The sequence below is a fragment of the Canis lupus genome, chromosome 18 (genome assembly GCF_003254725.2).
Source record: "Canis lupus dingo isolate Sandy chromosome 18, ASM325472v2, whole genome shotgun sequence".
In the NCBI taxonomy this organism is placed as follows: Eukaryota; Metazoa; Chordata; class Mammalia; order Carnivora; family Canidae; genus Canis; species Canis lupus.
The window spans coordinates 46,463,168-46,481,239 of record NC_064260.1 but is presented as its reverse complement, the minus strand read 5'-3'; the positions used below and the strand labels follow the sequence as shown (position 1 = coordinate 46,481,239).

Below are 18,072 nucleotides of genomic sequence, written 5' to 3'. Positions count from 1 at the left end.
GAGGGGCGGGTGCCAGCCAGCCGTGGCTGCTCTCAGGGGCCCCCCGCTCGGCCCTCGTGGGGTCACCCTCGGACCCCGGGGACCCGGCAGCAGGCCCAAGCCAGGGGCCGCCTCCCCTTTCCCTCGAGGGCCACGTGGAAAGGAAGATCCAGGCGGCCATCTGTGGGGGACTTGGGGCATTCTGCAGGGAAGCGTCAGACACTTGGGGCCGTTTCTGCGACCCCTGTCCGAGCCCCCACCTCGTCCTGAGCAGGCTTGATCGATATGACAGTTCTGGCGACAGATAACGGGCCCGGCTGTGGGCCTCACAGAGGACGTCTTTGTTACAGAAAACGAGCCACTGCAGGCCCCTCCACACACAGGGCCCCGGTGTGCTGGCAGAAGGTTCCGGTTACAGCGAGGACTCCTGCTTTCACAGCTCTCGGCTGAGCGCAGACCCCGCATGAAGGAATGTCAGCTGTCCCCTCAGGAGCAGCTGCCTCCAGGCCAGGAACGCAGCCAGCCCCAACCCTGTAACCCTCCCCAGAAACGGGGTCCCGGGTGGGGTGGGGACTGTGTCCCCTGCTGGCCGGGACGCCCCAGCCGCCGCCTGCAGCCCCGCGAGCCTCGAACCCTCTGCCCTCCGCTTCCTCGGGGGCCGGGGCGCCGTCTCCTTCCTAAAGCAGGCACAGCAGAGCATGGGAGGAAGGTCACCAAGGAATGACCAAGGCCCTGGTCACAGAGGTCAAGCCTGTGACAGCCCCACACGATGAGGAAAACACACCCCAGATCTGGGGCAGCGTGGGCTGCGGTGGGACGGTGGTGGGGTGGGGGGGACACCCAGGGAGCAGGTGTCAACGTGCTGGGGGCCTGCTTCGGGGCTGCAGAGGTGGGTCGGGCCGATGCCCACCATCACCAGGGGGGCAGGGTTCATTCTCGGGGGTCCCTGCCCAGTGGCAAGGGGCTCTGGGGACCCCGCCAAGTCCCCTAGAGGGCAACGATTTCAGAGTCTGTTGAGAGGCCCCTGAAGCTGTCCAGGGCCACCAACAGGGCCACTGGGGGTTGACCTGGATGGAGGGGACTGAGGGGGCTGTGGGGCCTGCTGGGGCCTCCCTCACCCCAGCTGGCACAGGGGAGATGCCCCCACCAGACTGGCACCATCCAGGTCCTCCACACGTGTCCTGGGCCCTCGTGGCCACCTTTGCCCCGTCCCGGAGGCCAGCGTCCCTGCGCCTGTCACCCTGGGGCGACCCCAGGTGGGGTTCAGGGCTCATGAGCAGAAAGCTGAGCAGAGCCTCAGGTGCTCGGTACCACGGCCGTGCAGCGGGAACCCCAGGCCCACCGCGTCCCCCCACCCGCCAGAGCCCCTTGAAGAGAAACGCCCTGCTCTTCTCCATTTCACAGGCACAGAAATGTCCAGAATGCAGGTTGCCGTTGTTTGGGGCTCTTTAGCTTTTAGTGTTTTTATCAAAACCAGCAAGGCTCTGGTCGGCCCCTGGAAGCTCAGCTACCAGGGTCAGCCGGGAGCCCCCGCCCTGCAGAGGGACAATCCGAACGCCTACGCCAGACAACAGCCCAACCGAGAGCTCGCAGGACACGTGTGCACAAGACACAGACACACGGCGGTACACACGGCACTGCCTTCCTGCTCTGGGGACTGAGGGGTCAGCACCAAGCTTGGGTGCCGGCCCCTCCCAGGCAGGGCCCTGCAGGGTGCAGACACGAAGCCGTGTCCTGTCTGCACACCTATCCCCACCACATAGTAGGTGCTTGATGAATGTCTGCGGGCTGAACACACGCAGGGGGCATCCCAACCAGGGTGCTGGGTGGGGGTGGCCCCTGGCCTCAGGCAGGACTTGAGAGAAATGCTGGGCAGTGGGAACTAAGTCCCCCTGGGTGGCTCTCTCGTGGCAGGGACAGAGAGACAAAGGAGGAGGTCTCTCCGGAAGGTCCGGTGGTCGGGCACAGGAGGCAGGGAACGCCCGGTGTCGGCCAGAAGGTGGGGCGTGCAGGAGCGGGGCTTCACGGGACATGGAAGGGGTTTGCTAGTGGGGAGGGGAAGGCCAGGTGAGGGGAGCATTCCCAGGGGGAGGTGGCCCCCAAGGAAAATAAGACCTTGGTGTCTGTGAGTGGAAAACCTCAGCCACGAGTGACCAAAGTCCCGTGAGTCAGTCCCCTTGGTGCGAGGGATGGACCTGCAGAGGGTGTGCACACAGCAGGCTCCCGGGCCGCGGCTGCCACGGGCCCGGGCCCGCAGTGAGCCCGAGCCTCCCTGCTGGGTCTGAAGGGCAGGAAGGGTCTGCGGGGTTGGGGGACGGAGGACAGGGTCTGGACACCGCTCCAGGGGATGGGAGCCCAGCGTCCCGGTGCAGCTAGGAAACTGAGGCCCTGCAGCCCCCGGGGGGCAGGCCAGCCGGCAGGAGGGCTGGGTCACCACCACGGCCAAGGGAGCCTCGGAGTGAGGGAGGAAGCCGCGAGCGATGACCTCATCACCCAGGCCTCCGGGCCGTGGCTCACGGGGTTGTTAACCACAGCGTCGCGGGGCAAGTCCCTGGTATGCTCGGCACTGGGAGGCCGGAACACGCGGAGTTAGTGTCGTGCTTTTGGGTGCCTCTCTTTGTGTGGGACCCGAAAAACATAAAGGGGGGGGACAACACCCAGCCCCTCACCTGGGCCTACTGGCCCCTGGGGGTGCAGACATAGGGTGCCTGCTGCAGCCTGCGGGCAAGCATGTGGGCGGGAAGCACGCACGAGGCCGCGTGGACACACACCAGCAGACATGCAGGGCTGCGCACGCACCAGGCACACACACCGTGCAACAGCCAGGGCCCACACGCATGCCCCCAGCGGGAGCCCCGTGCCCGGGAGGCGGGAGTGGGGCTCAGGTCCCGCGTGGGCCTCCTAACCGGCGGGGCCCGACCTGCAGCACGGAGGAGATGCCTCCCAAAATGGCTTTTGCAGGCGCACCGAATCCGCCTGCTTCAGCAGAACGCTTAATCCCTCGGAGGCCGCCCCGGGGCCCCTGGCTCCGGCCAGATAACAGCGCTCGGCTCCGTAAACGCCGAGTGCATGAAAGCAACGGCAGAAATATGGGCTCTCTGGGACAGCTCAGCTCACAGACACGTTTTTCCACCATGTACACACCGGGCTGCTCGCGGAGCCCCTCGCCCCGAGCCCACACTGGCCCCTCCCGGGCTCCCAGCTGCGGTCTGGCTCCCTCGCTCCCTGGGCCCCGGCCAGCGGCACCCGCATCCTGCGGACAACAGCGCCACCTGGCGGCCCGCCATGCCCGGGGCTCCCAACTCCCTGACTCGGCTCCCTAAGCCCACCCCGGAAGCCTGCAGCAGGTCTCCCTCTGCCTGGGGTCTGACACCTCCCCCGGGAAGCGCCCCTGACTTCCCTGGGGGCACTGCGCTTGCCCGGTTCCCCCCCCTGCAGCTGCCCCCCTACCCTGGCCCCTCGGCCCTCTCCCCTCCTTGGATAAGCCCTCAGCGTCCGCACACACGTCCCACCCTGTCCCTCCTCACCTTGCACCTCCTTCCTGGCCCCACCATGGGACATAACTCACATCTGCCCCTGGAGGCTGGGCCCAGGGCGGCCTCATTCCCCACTGGGGCCCCAGTGCCTGCCATGGCCATAACGGTCCAGTGGCAGCCGGACATGGCCAGCTCAAACCCCCTCGAATATCCAGCTCCATGCAACCACTGAGCTGGGGAGTCCTTAGAAACCTAGCAAGGCCATCGGAGGGCTAAGTCTGAGGCCGTCCTGACCACCCCTCTACTTCACAGGGCAGGGGCAGCTGAGGCCCTGGAGTGTCTGCGGGGGCAGCTTTGGGAACAGGGCCTCAAGGCAGAGAAGTCCCAAGTCCTGGGAGCATCAGGCTGGGCATGTGGGGTCAGTGCAATCACCGCACCTCTGCCCTCAGGGGCTGACAACCGTGGAAAGCTGTAAACCCACCCATGGAGGACCCCCCCTCCCCGCCCCATGCGTGCCCAGACTGCTGGGAAAGAGCAGATGCCTCAGGGGGGGTAGGAATGGGGAACCCTGGACGGCAGGTTCAGAAGCAGTGACAGTCAAGCAGAGGCCTGGAACTGGATGAGAAGTCAGTCATGCAACATGCCAAAGAAATAGCAGGTCAAGAGCAGAGCACGTGCAAAGGCCCTGAGGCAGCTGGGTCAGCAAAAGTGCACTGGGATAGAGGGAGAGTGAGGTAGAGGGAGGGAGGGCGGAGTTATGGGGGCACAGGTGCCGAAGGTGCAGCATTCTGGAGGCCCAGAGGGTGTGCACACAGCAGGCACAAGCATATTTCAACAGGGCACTGGGGGAATGGTCAGATTTGTTTTGAAAAGCATCACCCATCCCAACCAAAGAAGGCTGCCGGGTGGAGAGGGCCCTGGTGGGACGGGGGGGGGTACAGGAGGCAGCAGACATGACAGGTCGGAAGACATGGGACGCTGTGCGGGGTCTCGGCCCTCAAAAGGTCGAGGAAGGTGGGGCGCAGCGGCAGCGGGCTCTCTGCTTGGACAGGGCAGCGGTTTGCTGGCACAGCCGGCCTGGGGGCCTGGGCCGGTACGGACCCAACCCACGCGCCTCTCCCCTCCTCGGCCCGTGCCTGCGGTTCAGATGACGGCCACCAGGTGGCGCACGGACCTCACAGATGTCTGGACTGCAAGCCTGGCAGAGGGCCCCCCCCACCCTGGGAGAGGAGGCAGGTAGATGGGGGGGGTGCTGGGATGCTGGGGGGCAGCCGGGATGCTGGGGGGTGGGTGGGATGCTGGGGGGCAGCCGGGATGCTGGGGGAGGGTGAGATGCTGGGGGCAGGTGGGATGCTGGGGGGCAGCCGGGATGCTGGGGGGTGGGTGGGATGCTGGGGGGGCCGCCGGGATGCTGGGGGTGAGTAAGATGCTGGGGGCAGGTGGGATGCTGGGGGCGGGTGGGATGCTGGGGGGCAGCCGGGATGCTGGGGGTGAGTGGGATGCTGGAGGGTGGGTGGGATGGGGAAGCTGCTTGGGCGCTGAGTGGGGGCAGAGGCCATGGGGGGGCTGCCAGGATGCGACCGGAGCCCTCAGCTGCCTCCCCAGCCATCGACTGTGAGCTCTGAGTGTGAGAAGCCTCGTCCGGGTTGGAGGTGCTCCCGGCCGGCTGGCAACAGGAGAGTGGGCACCAGGCCAGACTGGGGTCTGCCCCCCACGCCGGGGCTGTTGTGGGGTCACACCTATGCTGGTCTGGTTTCCACGCCCCGCACAGGGCCTGGGAGCCGTGTCCATGGGGGCCCAACCAGCCGGGCATGGGCGTCTCCACCAGGCTCTGTTCCCTTCCTGGCTGCACCTGGGGGCCGGGTCGGAGCTGCCCGAGGACGTGGTACGGTCGCCACCTGAACTCAGGACCCTCGGTGCCCACACCCTGCCTCACAGCAACCCAGAAACTCCGTGTTGTTGGAGCCTTTTAAAGCCCCAGAGCAGGACTCCCAGTATCGGAGTATCACCCAAAGCACTCAGGGGGGCCTTATGGTCCCAGCTGTGTGCTCCCCAAGTTCATATACTGGCGTCCCAACCCCCAGCCCCTCAGAACACAGCTGTATTTGGAGATGGGGTCATTACGGGGGTGACTGAGGTAACGGGAGGTTGCTGCAGGGAGGCCCTGACCCTGGAAGATCAGTGTCCTTGTAAGAAGGGACATTGGGGAGCCCCCTCCCTCCATGTGAGGACACAGTTGGAGGGGAGCGTCACCATGAGTGACCACACTGTCCTGGCCGCTCACCTATGACTCCCGGCCTCTGGGGCTGTGTGAGACAAATGCCCTCCGAGCCACACATCTGTGCGACTTTGCTACAGTTGCCCCAGGACACTTGCACAGGACCCGGGCCCAGGCCCCCGATCTCTCTGAGCCCCTGTGCCCGGCAGCACTTTCATCCAGCAGGAGGGCCCCTTGGAGTCCAGCCACTGCTCCCAAAGCCTCAGCTTCCAGCAGGTAAGGAGATCGGTCACCTCGGACGTGTGGACAGGAAAGGGAGACACCTGGACTTGCACAGTAGATGCGCTCCATGGGGTCTGGGCCCAGGCTCAGGTGGCCATGTGATAACCCGAAACAGAGACCCCTCCCCTCTCACCTTTCCTGTTCCCCCCCTGCCCAGCTCCTCCCCGGCCGTCCCCACCCTGGGAAGGACGGTCCCCACCCTGGGAAGCAGGTGGAGGGCCAGCAAGAAGCATCGCCCTTGGTGTCAACATGGACATCCCCCCACCCCCTGCTGCCTGCACCAGGGCCACCAGGGCAGGGCTTTGAGGACGTTTCCCTCGAGGATGGTGGCAGCTGACCTGCGGCCCGGATGCAGGAGCGGCCAGCCTTCCCCGGGTGCTGTAGCCCCGGGTCCTTGGAGGGGCCAGGTCGGCGCCCATGGCAGCTTCCGGGAGGAGGGGAGCTCTGTCCCCCAAAGGCTGCCACTCTCATCACCCTGTTATTAGACGCTAAGCACGTCCCTACTTTTACGTGAAAAAGCCAAATCTGACGGGACCACAGAAAACAACAGGACAGCGAGCAGACCCCCATCAGGACACACGCTGTCACAGCCGCTCCACGGACAAAGTCACCTTCACTTCGGACCCGAAGGACTTGCCCAACAGGAAAGCACAGGTCCTGCCAGCCCGAGGCCAGCACCCCCTCCAGAGCAGCACGGGGGGGCCCGCTCGCCCCCTAGAGCCAGGCACCCCGCAGCCGCCACGGGCGTCACGACCACCACGTTAACCCCAATCTGGCGACACAGGCCTGTGCTGCCATCAGCCCGCATGCAGAAAGCTCTGCGGGACCAGAGAACAGACACCGCCAGCAACGACCAAATGTCGTAAAATCACGAGCTGTACAGGCGACAACTCTCAGGGGCTTCCACGTAGAGAGAAAGAGAGAGAGAGACCGCTCCAGAAAACACGGCAGCAGGGCAAGCCCGTCTGTGGCAGCAGTTGCCAGAAACGGCCACCATCACCAGGAACCCCCTTCACGGTGACCGGCTTCGACTCGTCACAAAGCCCGAAGGCCTCCTGGCAAACGGACACCGTGGTCGTGGGCGGGAAGGCCTCACCCCAGACAGACCCCAGCATCCCCAGATGCATCCGCCAGACGCGCACCCATCAGACGCCATCAGGTTTGTCCTGATGGCGAGGCCGACGGCGACAGTGGCGGTCACTAGGAGGAGCCAACGAGCAAGGACGGTCAGGGAAGCAGCACTGGGAGGCGACGAGAGCAGATCCGAGTGCACCTGGACATGCGGTTTACTATGACAACGGCATCTCAAGTCTGGTGGACAGGCACAGGTCAGTGGAAGGGGCCAGCCGGGTGGGCCAGGCATTCTGGGCAGGGTCGGTGTAGGGTCACAGCCCAGGTCAGGAGTCACCCAGACCCAGGGCCACGGGGCAGCTGTGGCAAGCTTGCCTACAGGTCCTCCTGTGCTCCTTTCCCAGCCCAGCTCAGAAGCCCCCTCCTCCAGGAAGCCCTCCCAGATCGCCAGTCCCAGGCTGTCACCTCCCAGCCAACGTAGGAGTGAGGGTGGGGGTCCCCATACCTCCAGTGTCCCACAGCAGCTGGCCAGCAGAGGGGACACTGGGGCAGGGTCATCATGCCGCTCATGCCACCCCACGGTCCGCTCACTCGGGAGACCAGAGCCGCAGCAGCTATGACAGCTGCAACGGCCCCTCACGCTGCTACGTACCATCCAGAAGAGGGTCCCTGTGGCCAGAGCGACATACTGCTCGATGGTGGACAGGACACTGAAGATGAGGCAGACCAGGACGATGAGGAAGCTGTGGGGCGGGAGGACACGGCGGTCAGCTCCGGCGGTCAGCTCCAGCGGCCAGCCTCCCCGCCCCACCCCCACCGACACGGGCCAGGGGGCCAGGGGGGCACCTCCCACCTCCCACCCCTGCCCCCATCCCTGTCCCTGCCACGTGGGACCAGGCCCCTCCCTCCCCGGGTCTGAGAAGCCAGAACCCTGGTGCCCACAGGGGGCACTGCCAGCTGTGGAGGACATGTGCTGACCCCCCCACGGCATGTTGACCCCCCAATGATGGGCTGACCCCCGCACAGCAGGCTCACCCCCCCATGGCATGCTGAACCCCTCCACGGCGGGCTGACCACCCCCATGGTAGGTTGACACCCCCCCACACTTAGCTGACCCCCCGGTGGCCTGACCCCCCACAGCAGGACAGGCTTCAACACAAGATGCCAAGCAGCCACGCTCTGTGCCACGTGCCGTGTGGCTCCCTTTATACGAAGCATCCAGAGTGGGTGCCACGGGGATAGAAAGAAGACTGGCGGTCACCAGGGGCCCTGCAGATGCCCCCCGCATCCCTGGACATCACGGGGCCAACCCCAGCCCTCCTCCTTGGGGAGGGGGTCGGTCTTGGGGAGTCCTCCTGGGGCTCCTCACTGATGGGACAGCAGGAAGCTGCGCATAGCCGGGCACAGAGACCCCAGGCGGCTCAGAGATCCCACTGCTCCCGGGGCTTCCCCACGCGTCCACCCCGTGCCCACCAAGAAGCCCCCTGCATCTCCCTACACCAGCTCAGCCCTTCCCACCCCACCTCTGCCCTTCAGCAGCATTGGCCCAGACCTGCCACCTGCGCCTCCCTCACTACCCAGGCTGATCGGCTCCACCTGCAAAGCCAGATCCCAGCCCATCAGCCTCCACCCTGGGCCGCCACAGCCCACCCCACCGGCAGCTGGCGGAGCCCTCGGCATCACCGCCTAGCAGGACACCCTGGTGAGCCCAGGCTACACAGCACCTCCCATCCCTCCTCCTGAGCATGTCGGGCCCTGCCTGCCTCAGGGCCTTTGCACCTGCTGTTGTCCCTGCCGCCCCAACCCTCCTAGGCCAACCTGAGATGGCATCAAGCCTCCTGGTCTTTGCACATGTACTATCGCCTGCCAGGGGCCCTGCACACCCACGCTCTGCACCGCTCCAGCTCTGCGGACCCTCTTGCTCACTTGGAAGGGTGTCCCGTCCCACCTGGCCTCCACCAAGGAGAAGCAGGACCCCAGCCCACAGTAAGGCAGTTCAATAGGTATGGCCAGGCCTTCCCGCCAGAACCATGGGGGATGTGCCGGGGTGGGGGTGAGTGAGACAGGGGTGAATGAGATGCGTGCAGGGGTGGGGGTGAGCAGGGTGGGGTCCTGTCCCACCAGGACCTAGGTAAACGCCGCCGGAGAACGTGAGCACCCGCCGGCTGCCAGACCACTGCTTGGGCTCGGAGCTCACCAGCCACAGTCCGGAAGGGCAAAGGGCCACGCGCACAGTGCCACATGCTCCTGCCACACCTAGAACCCCCTCTGGTCCCCCTACCCACTCACCCCAGTCCCAGAGGGCTCGCTACCCAGGCCCACCCCAGGTCTCTGGGTGCAGACAGGGCCGAGGAAGGAGACACAGCGCCTGCCCTCTCCCTCCTCAGCCGTGTGCTGAGCAGAAGCCTCAGCCTATTTCGCCATCGACACGAGCCAGAGCCCTGGGACTTCCCCACGGGCACAGATGGCAGGGCAGCCGGATGTCCGGGGGGGCCTCAGGGACCAGGCCCGGGACGAGCCCCAAGCTCGCGCCCTCTCCTTCCACAGCCCCAGAGGATAGATCCCCCCTCCCTGTTGGGCCCCAGCGGGCGCCACCACCCAGGTCCCCCACTGGCTGCTTTAGGGACAGTAAGCCAAGTCCCAGGGATGCGGCCATGCTATGGCCAGACAAGTGGGGGCTGAGCTTCCTGGGGTGAGGTCACATGAGGTGACAAGAAGGCTGGGTCCCTAGAGGTGGCCTCGGGGAGGGCAGCATGGCAGGCTCACCTCTTCCCACCTCTGAGACGGCGGCTCCTCTGCCTGTGCCCCTCCCACCTCCATCCTATGGACATCTGTGAGGGCGCTGAGGGCCGCCAGGAATCCGGGGTGCCCCACCTCAAGGTCCTCACTGAGCCGCACCCATCAAGCCCCCCCCCCCCCCCCCGTGCTGCATGAAGTCCCAGGGTCAGGACGCCGACATCTCCGGAGCCGTGGTCTCCACTTCCACAAAAGCAGCTGTGCCTCTGAGTCACGCTCCCCACACCCCATGCCCCCGCCATCCCCCACCCGAGGCCTTCACATCCTGCAGACAAGAGAGGTGAGGCCCGGGGCTGCAGCCAGCTCCAGGATCTGTAGGGTTTCCTGCCCCAGAGGCAGGGGAAGCAAGGGGTGGGCACCGAGGTGCCTCTGCCCTCTCAGGAGCGTCGTGATGTGCACCTGCCACCTGCCAGGCCCTCCACAGCTGAGCTCTGAGCTCTGGGGCCCCAAGAGGCCACCCGCGTCCCCTCCATGTGGCACCGATTCCAGGACCCCGTGGACCCTGCATCAGCCAGCTGTCACTTTTCAACCCTTTTCCTGCCAGGCGGTGGTCCCGCACCGACCGACCCCGTTAGCATGACCTCTGCTACAAGGCAGAAGGTGACAGTTTGCCAGGACTACATCGGGCAGGAGCAAGGAAGCCCCACAGGAGGGCCACACACAGCTTGGGAGCTGGCTGCCCCGGGCCCTCCGCCAGCCCCTCTGCCCACCACCCAGGGCCTATGTTCAGGAAGCAGGATGAACCCAGGGCAGGGGTCGCAGTCAGGAGGGAAGCAGCCCTACTTCCTCATAGGCCCTGGCTGTCCCTCTGAGGGGACATCAGGATGGGGGTCCGCACCCCTGGTCCCCAGTCAGAGGTTACAGGGAGGTCCCTGTGCCGACGGAAGCTCTGGGCCAGGGGGTGGGAGCCAGCAGCCCGGGGCCCCTGCAGAGTATTTTCCCTGGGGGGTCAGGGGGCAGCTGGCGCACAAACACACGTGGTCCTTCCCCGGCCCTGCCATGTCCTGAAGCCTCCTTTCATCTACTCCGTCCTGCCCTGGGTGGTCCTGGAGCCTCGGAGATGCTGAAACAGGGGCCCTGCCCAGGGGGGTGTGGGGGCACAGCCTAGGGTGAGACCGCCCCTCTGACCCAGCCCGTCCCCCAAACCTCCTGAACCAGGTGGCCACAGACCAAGCCAGCAAACAGCAGCCCAGGAAAGGAGGAATCTGGCCCATTTCCGGGGTCAGGGCATGGGAACCGGGCTGGGGACACAAAGGACGTGGACACCCCAGCAGCCATGCCAGCCCCCAGCGCGGTGGCAGCTCCTTGTCCCTAAGGGACAATGCCCTGCTTGTGCTGTTGGCCAGGGGCCGGGGCTGGGAGCGCCAGGGGGATGTCCTGAACGTTATCGGTCATCATTTCAGCACCTGCGGCGGCCAGGTGCCCTGGGAACGGGGAAGAATGCAGGCGGCGTGCCAGGGCCCTGGTCCAGGACAGCAGGAGGGCGCAGCAGGGTGCGGGGACCCCGGGAGCACTGAAGCCACAGCGAGGTCTCTCCAGCCTGCTGGGAGGCACCTCTCACCCCGGGGGGGGGGGTCTCCCAATGATCCTTAAGGCGAACCCCACACACAGCACATATGCAGAAAGCTGCTCCTATAGTGCTCAGGCCCCCAGCGCACAAGAACATTGCTTTCAGGTAACCCTGGGGTTACCCTGGAATTCGAGGTCACAGAGAACATGAGCAGAGCTGGGTCTGGACGCTTAATTTACTGAGCATAGGACTGCGTGAGTGCTTCAGGAGTCCTGTGGGCCCAGGGAGAGGAGGCGCCTCAGACAGGCCAAGAGAGCCAGACGCAGGACAAATCCTGTGTGATCCATTCCCCCGGGGTCCCTGGAGTCCCCAGATTCACAGGGACAGAATGGACAGTGAGACAGATGAGGTGTCTCCTGGGGACAGAGAGTGAACGGTGGTCACGGGGGTGGGGGGAGGGACGGGGTCAGTGACTCCTGGGGAAAGAGAGTGGACGGTGGTCAGAGGGGGAGTGACGGGGTGTCTCCTGGAGACAGAGAGTGGATGGTGGTCACAGGGCCAGGGGAGGGACGAGGTCAGTGTCTCAGGGGGACGGACAGTCCTGGAGACGAATGGTGGGGACAGCCGCACAACAGTGTGAATGCACTTAATACCCCCGAGCTGTGCACTTGACACAGCTAAGATCATAAATTTTATGTGTATTTTACCACCATTTTAAAACATTTTAGGAAGTAAAGGTGCTTGTACACAGCAGTGGCAGCTGACAGAGCTCCGGGCAGGTGGTCTGTGGGGCAGAGCGAGGTTCAGAGGCCCGCCCACCTAGGACAGGACCTTCGCAGGCACAGAAACAACAGGCTTGTCCCAGCGACCTCAAGCCCAAGGCAGATGGGGTTTTGAGCGTGTGATTCAACAGATTAGGAACTGACGTTCAAACCCCAAATGCGATTGGAGGAACTTCTCTTTGTACAAAAGTCATCCTGGAAGAAATGTTCCAAAGGCCCCCGAACAAATGAAGGGCAGGTGCCTGGGCCCTGCCCCATGACACTGGACTCCTACACGGGGGTGGCCTCGGGTCTGCAGGGCTGTCCCCGGGGTGCGGGGTAACCCTGCCCAAGGTCCTCTTGCTGGCCCAGCCCGGGCCCGCATTGCTTCCTATAAACCCCCCGCAGCAGGAGTCCCATCACCCTATGTGATGAGGTGGGGGCTTGGGATGAGGTGCCGCGGGTCCTCCGGGGAGTCAGAGTCACAGGCACTGATGGGGGCGTCAAGGCTCTGAGCCAGCAGGAGCAGGTCCAGGGCCACAGAGACCATGAGCCCAAGCTGACCGACCCCGGGGTCCCCCCCACCCCAGCCCTAGCTTCAGGCCAAGACTGAACCACCTTCTTGGGCATGGCACTCGGTGCTAGAGCCCCCAGGGGCAGGAACGCCGCACTGTGCATGGACACAGCTGAACCATGGGCGGGGTGTGGGGGGGAGGCAGGGGGCTCTTCCTGGGCAGGGAGGGGTTTGTGTCCTCTCCCAGCTTCTGGGGCCCCAGGCATCCCAGCCCTGCCTCCGTGGTCACGTGGCCCATGTGTCTTACAGGGACGCGGGTCACCACACGTCCGGCCCCACCAGGCACCCAGGATCACCCCTGCCCCTCAAGATGCTGAAATCCCCCCTACCTACAAAGAGGCCGTCCCTGCATGAGGACCTGTCATGCCCCAGGGACCCGGACATGTCTGGGGCTGCGGCTCGGTCCCCACAACACGCAAGGGCTAGTTCACACCCGAACAAGTCACTCATGGGGATCGTTACTGTGGACGCACCTGTGAATTTTTATTTTTATTTTTTTTAAGATTTTATTTATTTATTCATGAGAGATGCAGAGAGGCAGAGACACAGGCAGAGGGAGAAGCAGGCTCCATGCAGGGAGCCCAGTGTGGGACTCGATCCTGGGGACTCCAGGATCACACCCTGAGCCAAAGGCAAATGCTCAACTGCTGAGCCACCCAAGCATCCTGTGCCTGTGAATTTTTAAAGCCGGTATTAGGTACCCAGTAAAAATAAATGTTGGTATCAGTTTTTAAAATATTCAAACTAGCTTCAGAGGCTCCCATTCACCCTTTCTTATTACTGAGCTATGTCTAAGACCCTCTCTCCAGATGAGGTCAGGGTCGCAGAGGTCAGGAGGTGGACATGTCCCCTCGAGGTCCCCATGCGGCACCGGCCAGACTCCCAGGTGAGCCCCGGCCATCTCCCTTCCACCTGCTGGCCGCCACACCCCAAAATCTCTGAGCACCAGGGCAAGGGCGTCCCGGCCACCCCTCTCTGCACCCCCACCCGGCCCTGAACCTGCCACAGGGGATCATTTGGTGGCTCTGAGGCTCATGTCTTTAAAAGGTTGGCCTAGGCAGCCCGATCCGCAAGCCCAAGGACCCCACAACAGGCGGCTGGGTCTGCAGGGGTGTAGCTCCTGAGTCCCCAGAAGGCCCCCTTGTGCTGATCCCACTAAACAGACTCAGGGCCACCTGGCTAGGAGCTTTTAGGAGCTTAAAGCCTGCATGCCCACCACCAGATGGGGGCTCTCCTCAGTCCTGCGGGGTTTCAGACCATATCTTTTCCAAAAGTGGTCTGGGCTGGGGACCCTGGAGCCCTGGGACCCTCCTACCTCGCATTCTAGCGGGGACCCCACAGGGTCCTGTGCTCAGAGCACCTCCCTGGAGGTTGGTCACCCCACTCTGGAGTCATCAGTCTCTGGGGTTCCCCAACAATCTGCAGCCCACCCTCCACTGGTCCCCCCACCTCAGGTTTCAGGACCTCCTCCTGCCCCCTCCCCTCACCGGCAGCCAGGCAGTCCTGGAAAATGCAAATCCCAGCAGCCCTCTCTGGAGCTAGAGATCCTCTAAGTGACACCCAAACTCGGATCCAGCCTCCCTGGCCAGCCTCTGCCCCACAGGCCTGAGCTTCCCTGCAGGGAGGCCCTCAGACACCTTGCCTGGGCCCGTGGCCCCTGCACTTCACCCCACAGACCGCTGCCCACCTGCTGCCCATGACTACTTCACCGACAGAGGGGGCTCCCAGGCAGGGTCTCATCTGCTGGTTTCCCTCCGAAGGCCTGGCACACAAATGTTTGTTGAACAACCAACTGACTGAATGCACCTTTAGGCTCAGCCCAGGAGCACAGTGAATAGAATTGTCAGCGTTGCCTCTTCCATGCAGGCCTCCAGACTGCATCAGGAAGTGAGATCCTGGGATGCCTACATGGCTCAGCAGTTGAGTGTCTGCCTTTGGCTCAGGGCATGATCCCAGGGTCCCAGGATTGAGTCCCACATCAGGCTCCCTGCATGGAGCCTGCTTCTCCCTCTGCCTCTGTCTCTGCCTCTGTGTCTCTCATGAATAAGTAAAATCTTAAAAAAAAAAAAAAAAAAAAAGGAAGTGAGATCCCTGTGCCCCCCTCTCCTCCTTCCCCCACCCCCATGGCCCAGCCAGGACCCAACGGGGCCCTTCCAATGGACCAGCGCTGAGCACTGAGGCAGCTCTCTGCATGCACACATGCCAACTGCGCCGGGCAGAGAGGAGCCTGGGGGTGGGTGGGGGCCTCTGAAGTGAGCACAGAGCGGGTAGGCGGTCCCCAGTGGCCAGGGGCACATGGATGGCAGTGGTATGGACAAGAGGCCCTGGGGGAAGGCTCTGAGGGTGTGACCCCAGGGAGTGGCTGCCCCTGGAGGTGGCCACGGGGGACCTGTGCCAGGGTGGCATCCACACCACCAGCCCCTTGAGGCTCCACAAGGCCACCGGCCAGACAGTGGTGTGCCAAGATCTGACCACATCCCCTCCTCTGCCTCTTCCCGAAACGTGGGGACAACTACAACCCAGGGACGGGTCATGCTCTCCCAGGAAGGCCTGTGACAGCCCCACCAGCAGCAGAGCACCACAGGGACAGAGAATCATCCCCTCAGGACAGACGGACAAAGGGGGGTTTTTCACCCCGAGGGCTGCTAGGTACAGAAACAGGGGGCTTCCTGGCTGCAGGCACTTCAGGCCACCTTGGCTGACCCTGCAGTGCCCCACTGCAGCCCGGAGGGTGGCAAGGTAGGAGACAGGGCTGCCCCCAGCACTAGCTGTGCACATGCTTGGACCACGAGGGCCATGCTCATGTCATCCCAATGCCTGGGGTCCCCTCACTCCTCACAGCCACCTCAGCACAGAGCCTTTGGTGTGCAAGGGGGGCCTGGGCATCTCCCCTGTCACCCTCTAAAGGCCATGCCTACTGGGGGTGACTTCAGAGGACAGCTTGACCATGCCACCCAAGCTAGCCTTCCAAGTGGCTTTAAGGGGGTCACCCAGTGGGTCGAAGGCCCCAGCAGGGCGGGAGGGTGGCAGTGAGTCACACAGGAGCCCACTTCCTGCTGTCCATGCCAGCCCTCATGAGACTGAGATGTGGGCTGGTGCCTCATCACAGGAGGCGGAGGGAAGCTCAGAGACGGTAAGTAGCTGCCTAGAGCCACGTAGCACCAAACAGCCAGCAGAGAACAGGACTCTGCAGGGAACCGTGGCGGCCTCCTGGCAAGCCTCGTGCCTCCTGGAAAGCAGCTGCCCAGGGGGTCATCGGGAGTGGCAGGAACGCCGGGACTCTGAGGAGCTGCATCTGGCCTGGCAGAGGGAGGACAGGCCCTGGTGGATGTAGCCAGGAGGCCCAGGGCCAGTCACAGCGGCCGCCAGGGCCACACTGCCCACACTTCATGGGGCGACTGGAAGGCTCAGGCCCCGGGCCGGAGACCCACCTGTCGCAGGGTCACCTGCAGGGCAGCCAGGCCCATCTGGAGTCCGGGCTCCCTGGCCAGCCTGTGATAATAGACCCCTCCAGCATATACTTAGAAGGTGACGGGAGAACGAATCCAGTGACCTTGCGCACAGCTCCCGAGCGCCCGCTCGCCCTCTTCCCCTGGAGGAGCCCTATCGCGGACTCACCTGTGCCCGCCCTCCACCCCCCTCCCTACCCTGCCATCCCCCTGTCCCAGGAGCGGGCCTCAGCCTGGGCAGGGGCGAGGAGGGCGGCGGGGGCGCTGGCCTGGAGCTGAGTGCGGAGACTGGAGCCAGCAGAGCCGGCGTGTAGGGGACCCTCGGGCAGCTTTGAAGACTCGAGGCCACACCCAGGACTCCCAGGACACCTCAGCCATGGCCCGAGAGAGAGCAGAGCAGAGCAGCTCCCCTGGAGCTGTGGGCAGCCAGGTCACCGCAACCCCCCCACTGCCAGGAGGGCACGGGACGCTGGGGCTCCTTCCTCCCAGGCGCGTCCCTCCTGCGTGCACCCAAGTCTTTCCTGCTATCATTTAGTTTCAGCTGAAAGGACCCTCCGGCCCCACTGTGGAGGCTCTGGCCTCACTCCCGGGAACATGTGGGGTCCCTGAACCAGAGCCGCGTGTGACCTGGACCTGAGCCTGTGTCCCCGGTGGGAAGGACGCCCCGCAGGCCCCGTGAAGGGCCGCCTCGGCCGTGGCCACGATTAGACTGGCCTGTACCAGGGCCAGCCCAGCTACGGAGTGGGCACCAGGGGCCTGCAGTGCGATGCTGCCCAGCCCTGCTCGAGATTTCAGAACAACTAGCAAGATCCTGCAGGGGAAGGAGGCTTCCCCAGGTGGTCCCCAGACACTCGGCACTGCCCTCCACTCTCTTCGGCGGGCCCGGCACCCATTCCCCGTGTGCCCAGGGGCATCACCAGACTTGAAATGGGCAGATGGAGGCTTCCAGATGGGCCCTGTTCTCCCCTGGAGTCCCTCTCTCCCATTCTCCTCAGAAGGGGTGATAGGGAAGGCTTCTCAGAAGTAGGGGCCTTGTCCAGGCAGAGGAGAGGAGAAAACATGGCCCATAGGGAGACAGCAGAGAATTCAGGGAGGAAGTGGCAAGAGAGGCAGGGAAGTAGCAGCCCTAGACTCGGGGTACTGGCGGAAAGCCCCCCAATATTTGCTGTCTCTTCCCACGCAGATGCCTGTGGGTCCCTAAACCAGATTGGAAGGCCTCGGGCCAGTGGCCCCTAGCCATGCCCTGGAGAGGGGGTCCCAGCCCCCCAGGGATCTGTGGCTCCGAGGGGCTGCCCCACTGCAAGGGGAGGGTGGGAGGATACCCCCTCTGTCTGCAGTGAATACTGGTACCCTACCCCCCTTAGAAGGGCCCCCATTGCCCACCTTTCTGGGCTGAGGTCCCTCATCTGACGCTTGGACATAGGCAGGGAGGGAGGTGACCCAGCAGGGAGCAGCAGCCTGTGGTCACTGACTGAGAGACAGCAGTGAGAGCCGGGGGTTCCTGTGCAGGTGACCTGGCTCTGCAAGCACCTGAGGGCTTCCCGGGTCCCCAGTGAGCACAGCGGGTTAGGTACTAACACGTCCATCTCACAGGTGGGAAAACAGAGGCTTCGAAATGCCAAGCCCAGGGTCCCCCCAGAGAAGGAGAAAAGTTAGCACAGGGCAGGGGGGTGGAGGCAGCCCCACATGGAGCCCCGCAGCTCCATCCTGTCGAAGTGCTGAGCACGGGGTCTGGGAGGGAAGCCCAGCAGGCTGCTTTTCTAGAGCATGAAACAGAGCCCCAGAGAGGGCGGGCTGGCCTGGACCACGCAGCAGAATCACCTCGTGGGGAACAGCACAGGGACCCTCTCAGAGAGGCGCTGGGGGCAACAGGTGCCAGGGACGGGCTGGCTCACAGCCCAGAGGGTCCAAAACACCCCACGCCAGCTCCAGCCTCTAGCCTTGGCATCCCCAGCC

The 18,072-nt window shown here is 64.3% G+C and overlaps 1 protein-coding gene across 2 annotated transcripts in view; it reads right to left on the bottom strand.

Annotated features, from left to right (window-relative positions):
- The window catches only part of KCNQ1 (potassium voltage-gated channel subfamily Q member 1), a 324,161-nt gene that overhangs the window by 267,717 nt on the left and 38,372 nt on the right, over positions 1–18,072 (bottom strand). For both annotated transcript variants that reach the window (XM_049096377.1, XM_025451838.3), the window contains exon 2: positions 7,679–7,769. In XM_049096377.1, coding sequence (XP_048952334.1) covers positions 7,679–7,769 — 91 coding nt within the window. The remainder of the gene's footprint in view (positions 1–7,678; positions 7,770–18,072) is intronic.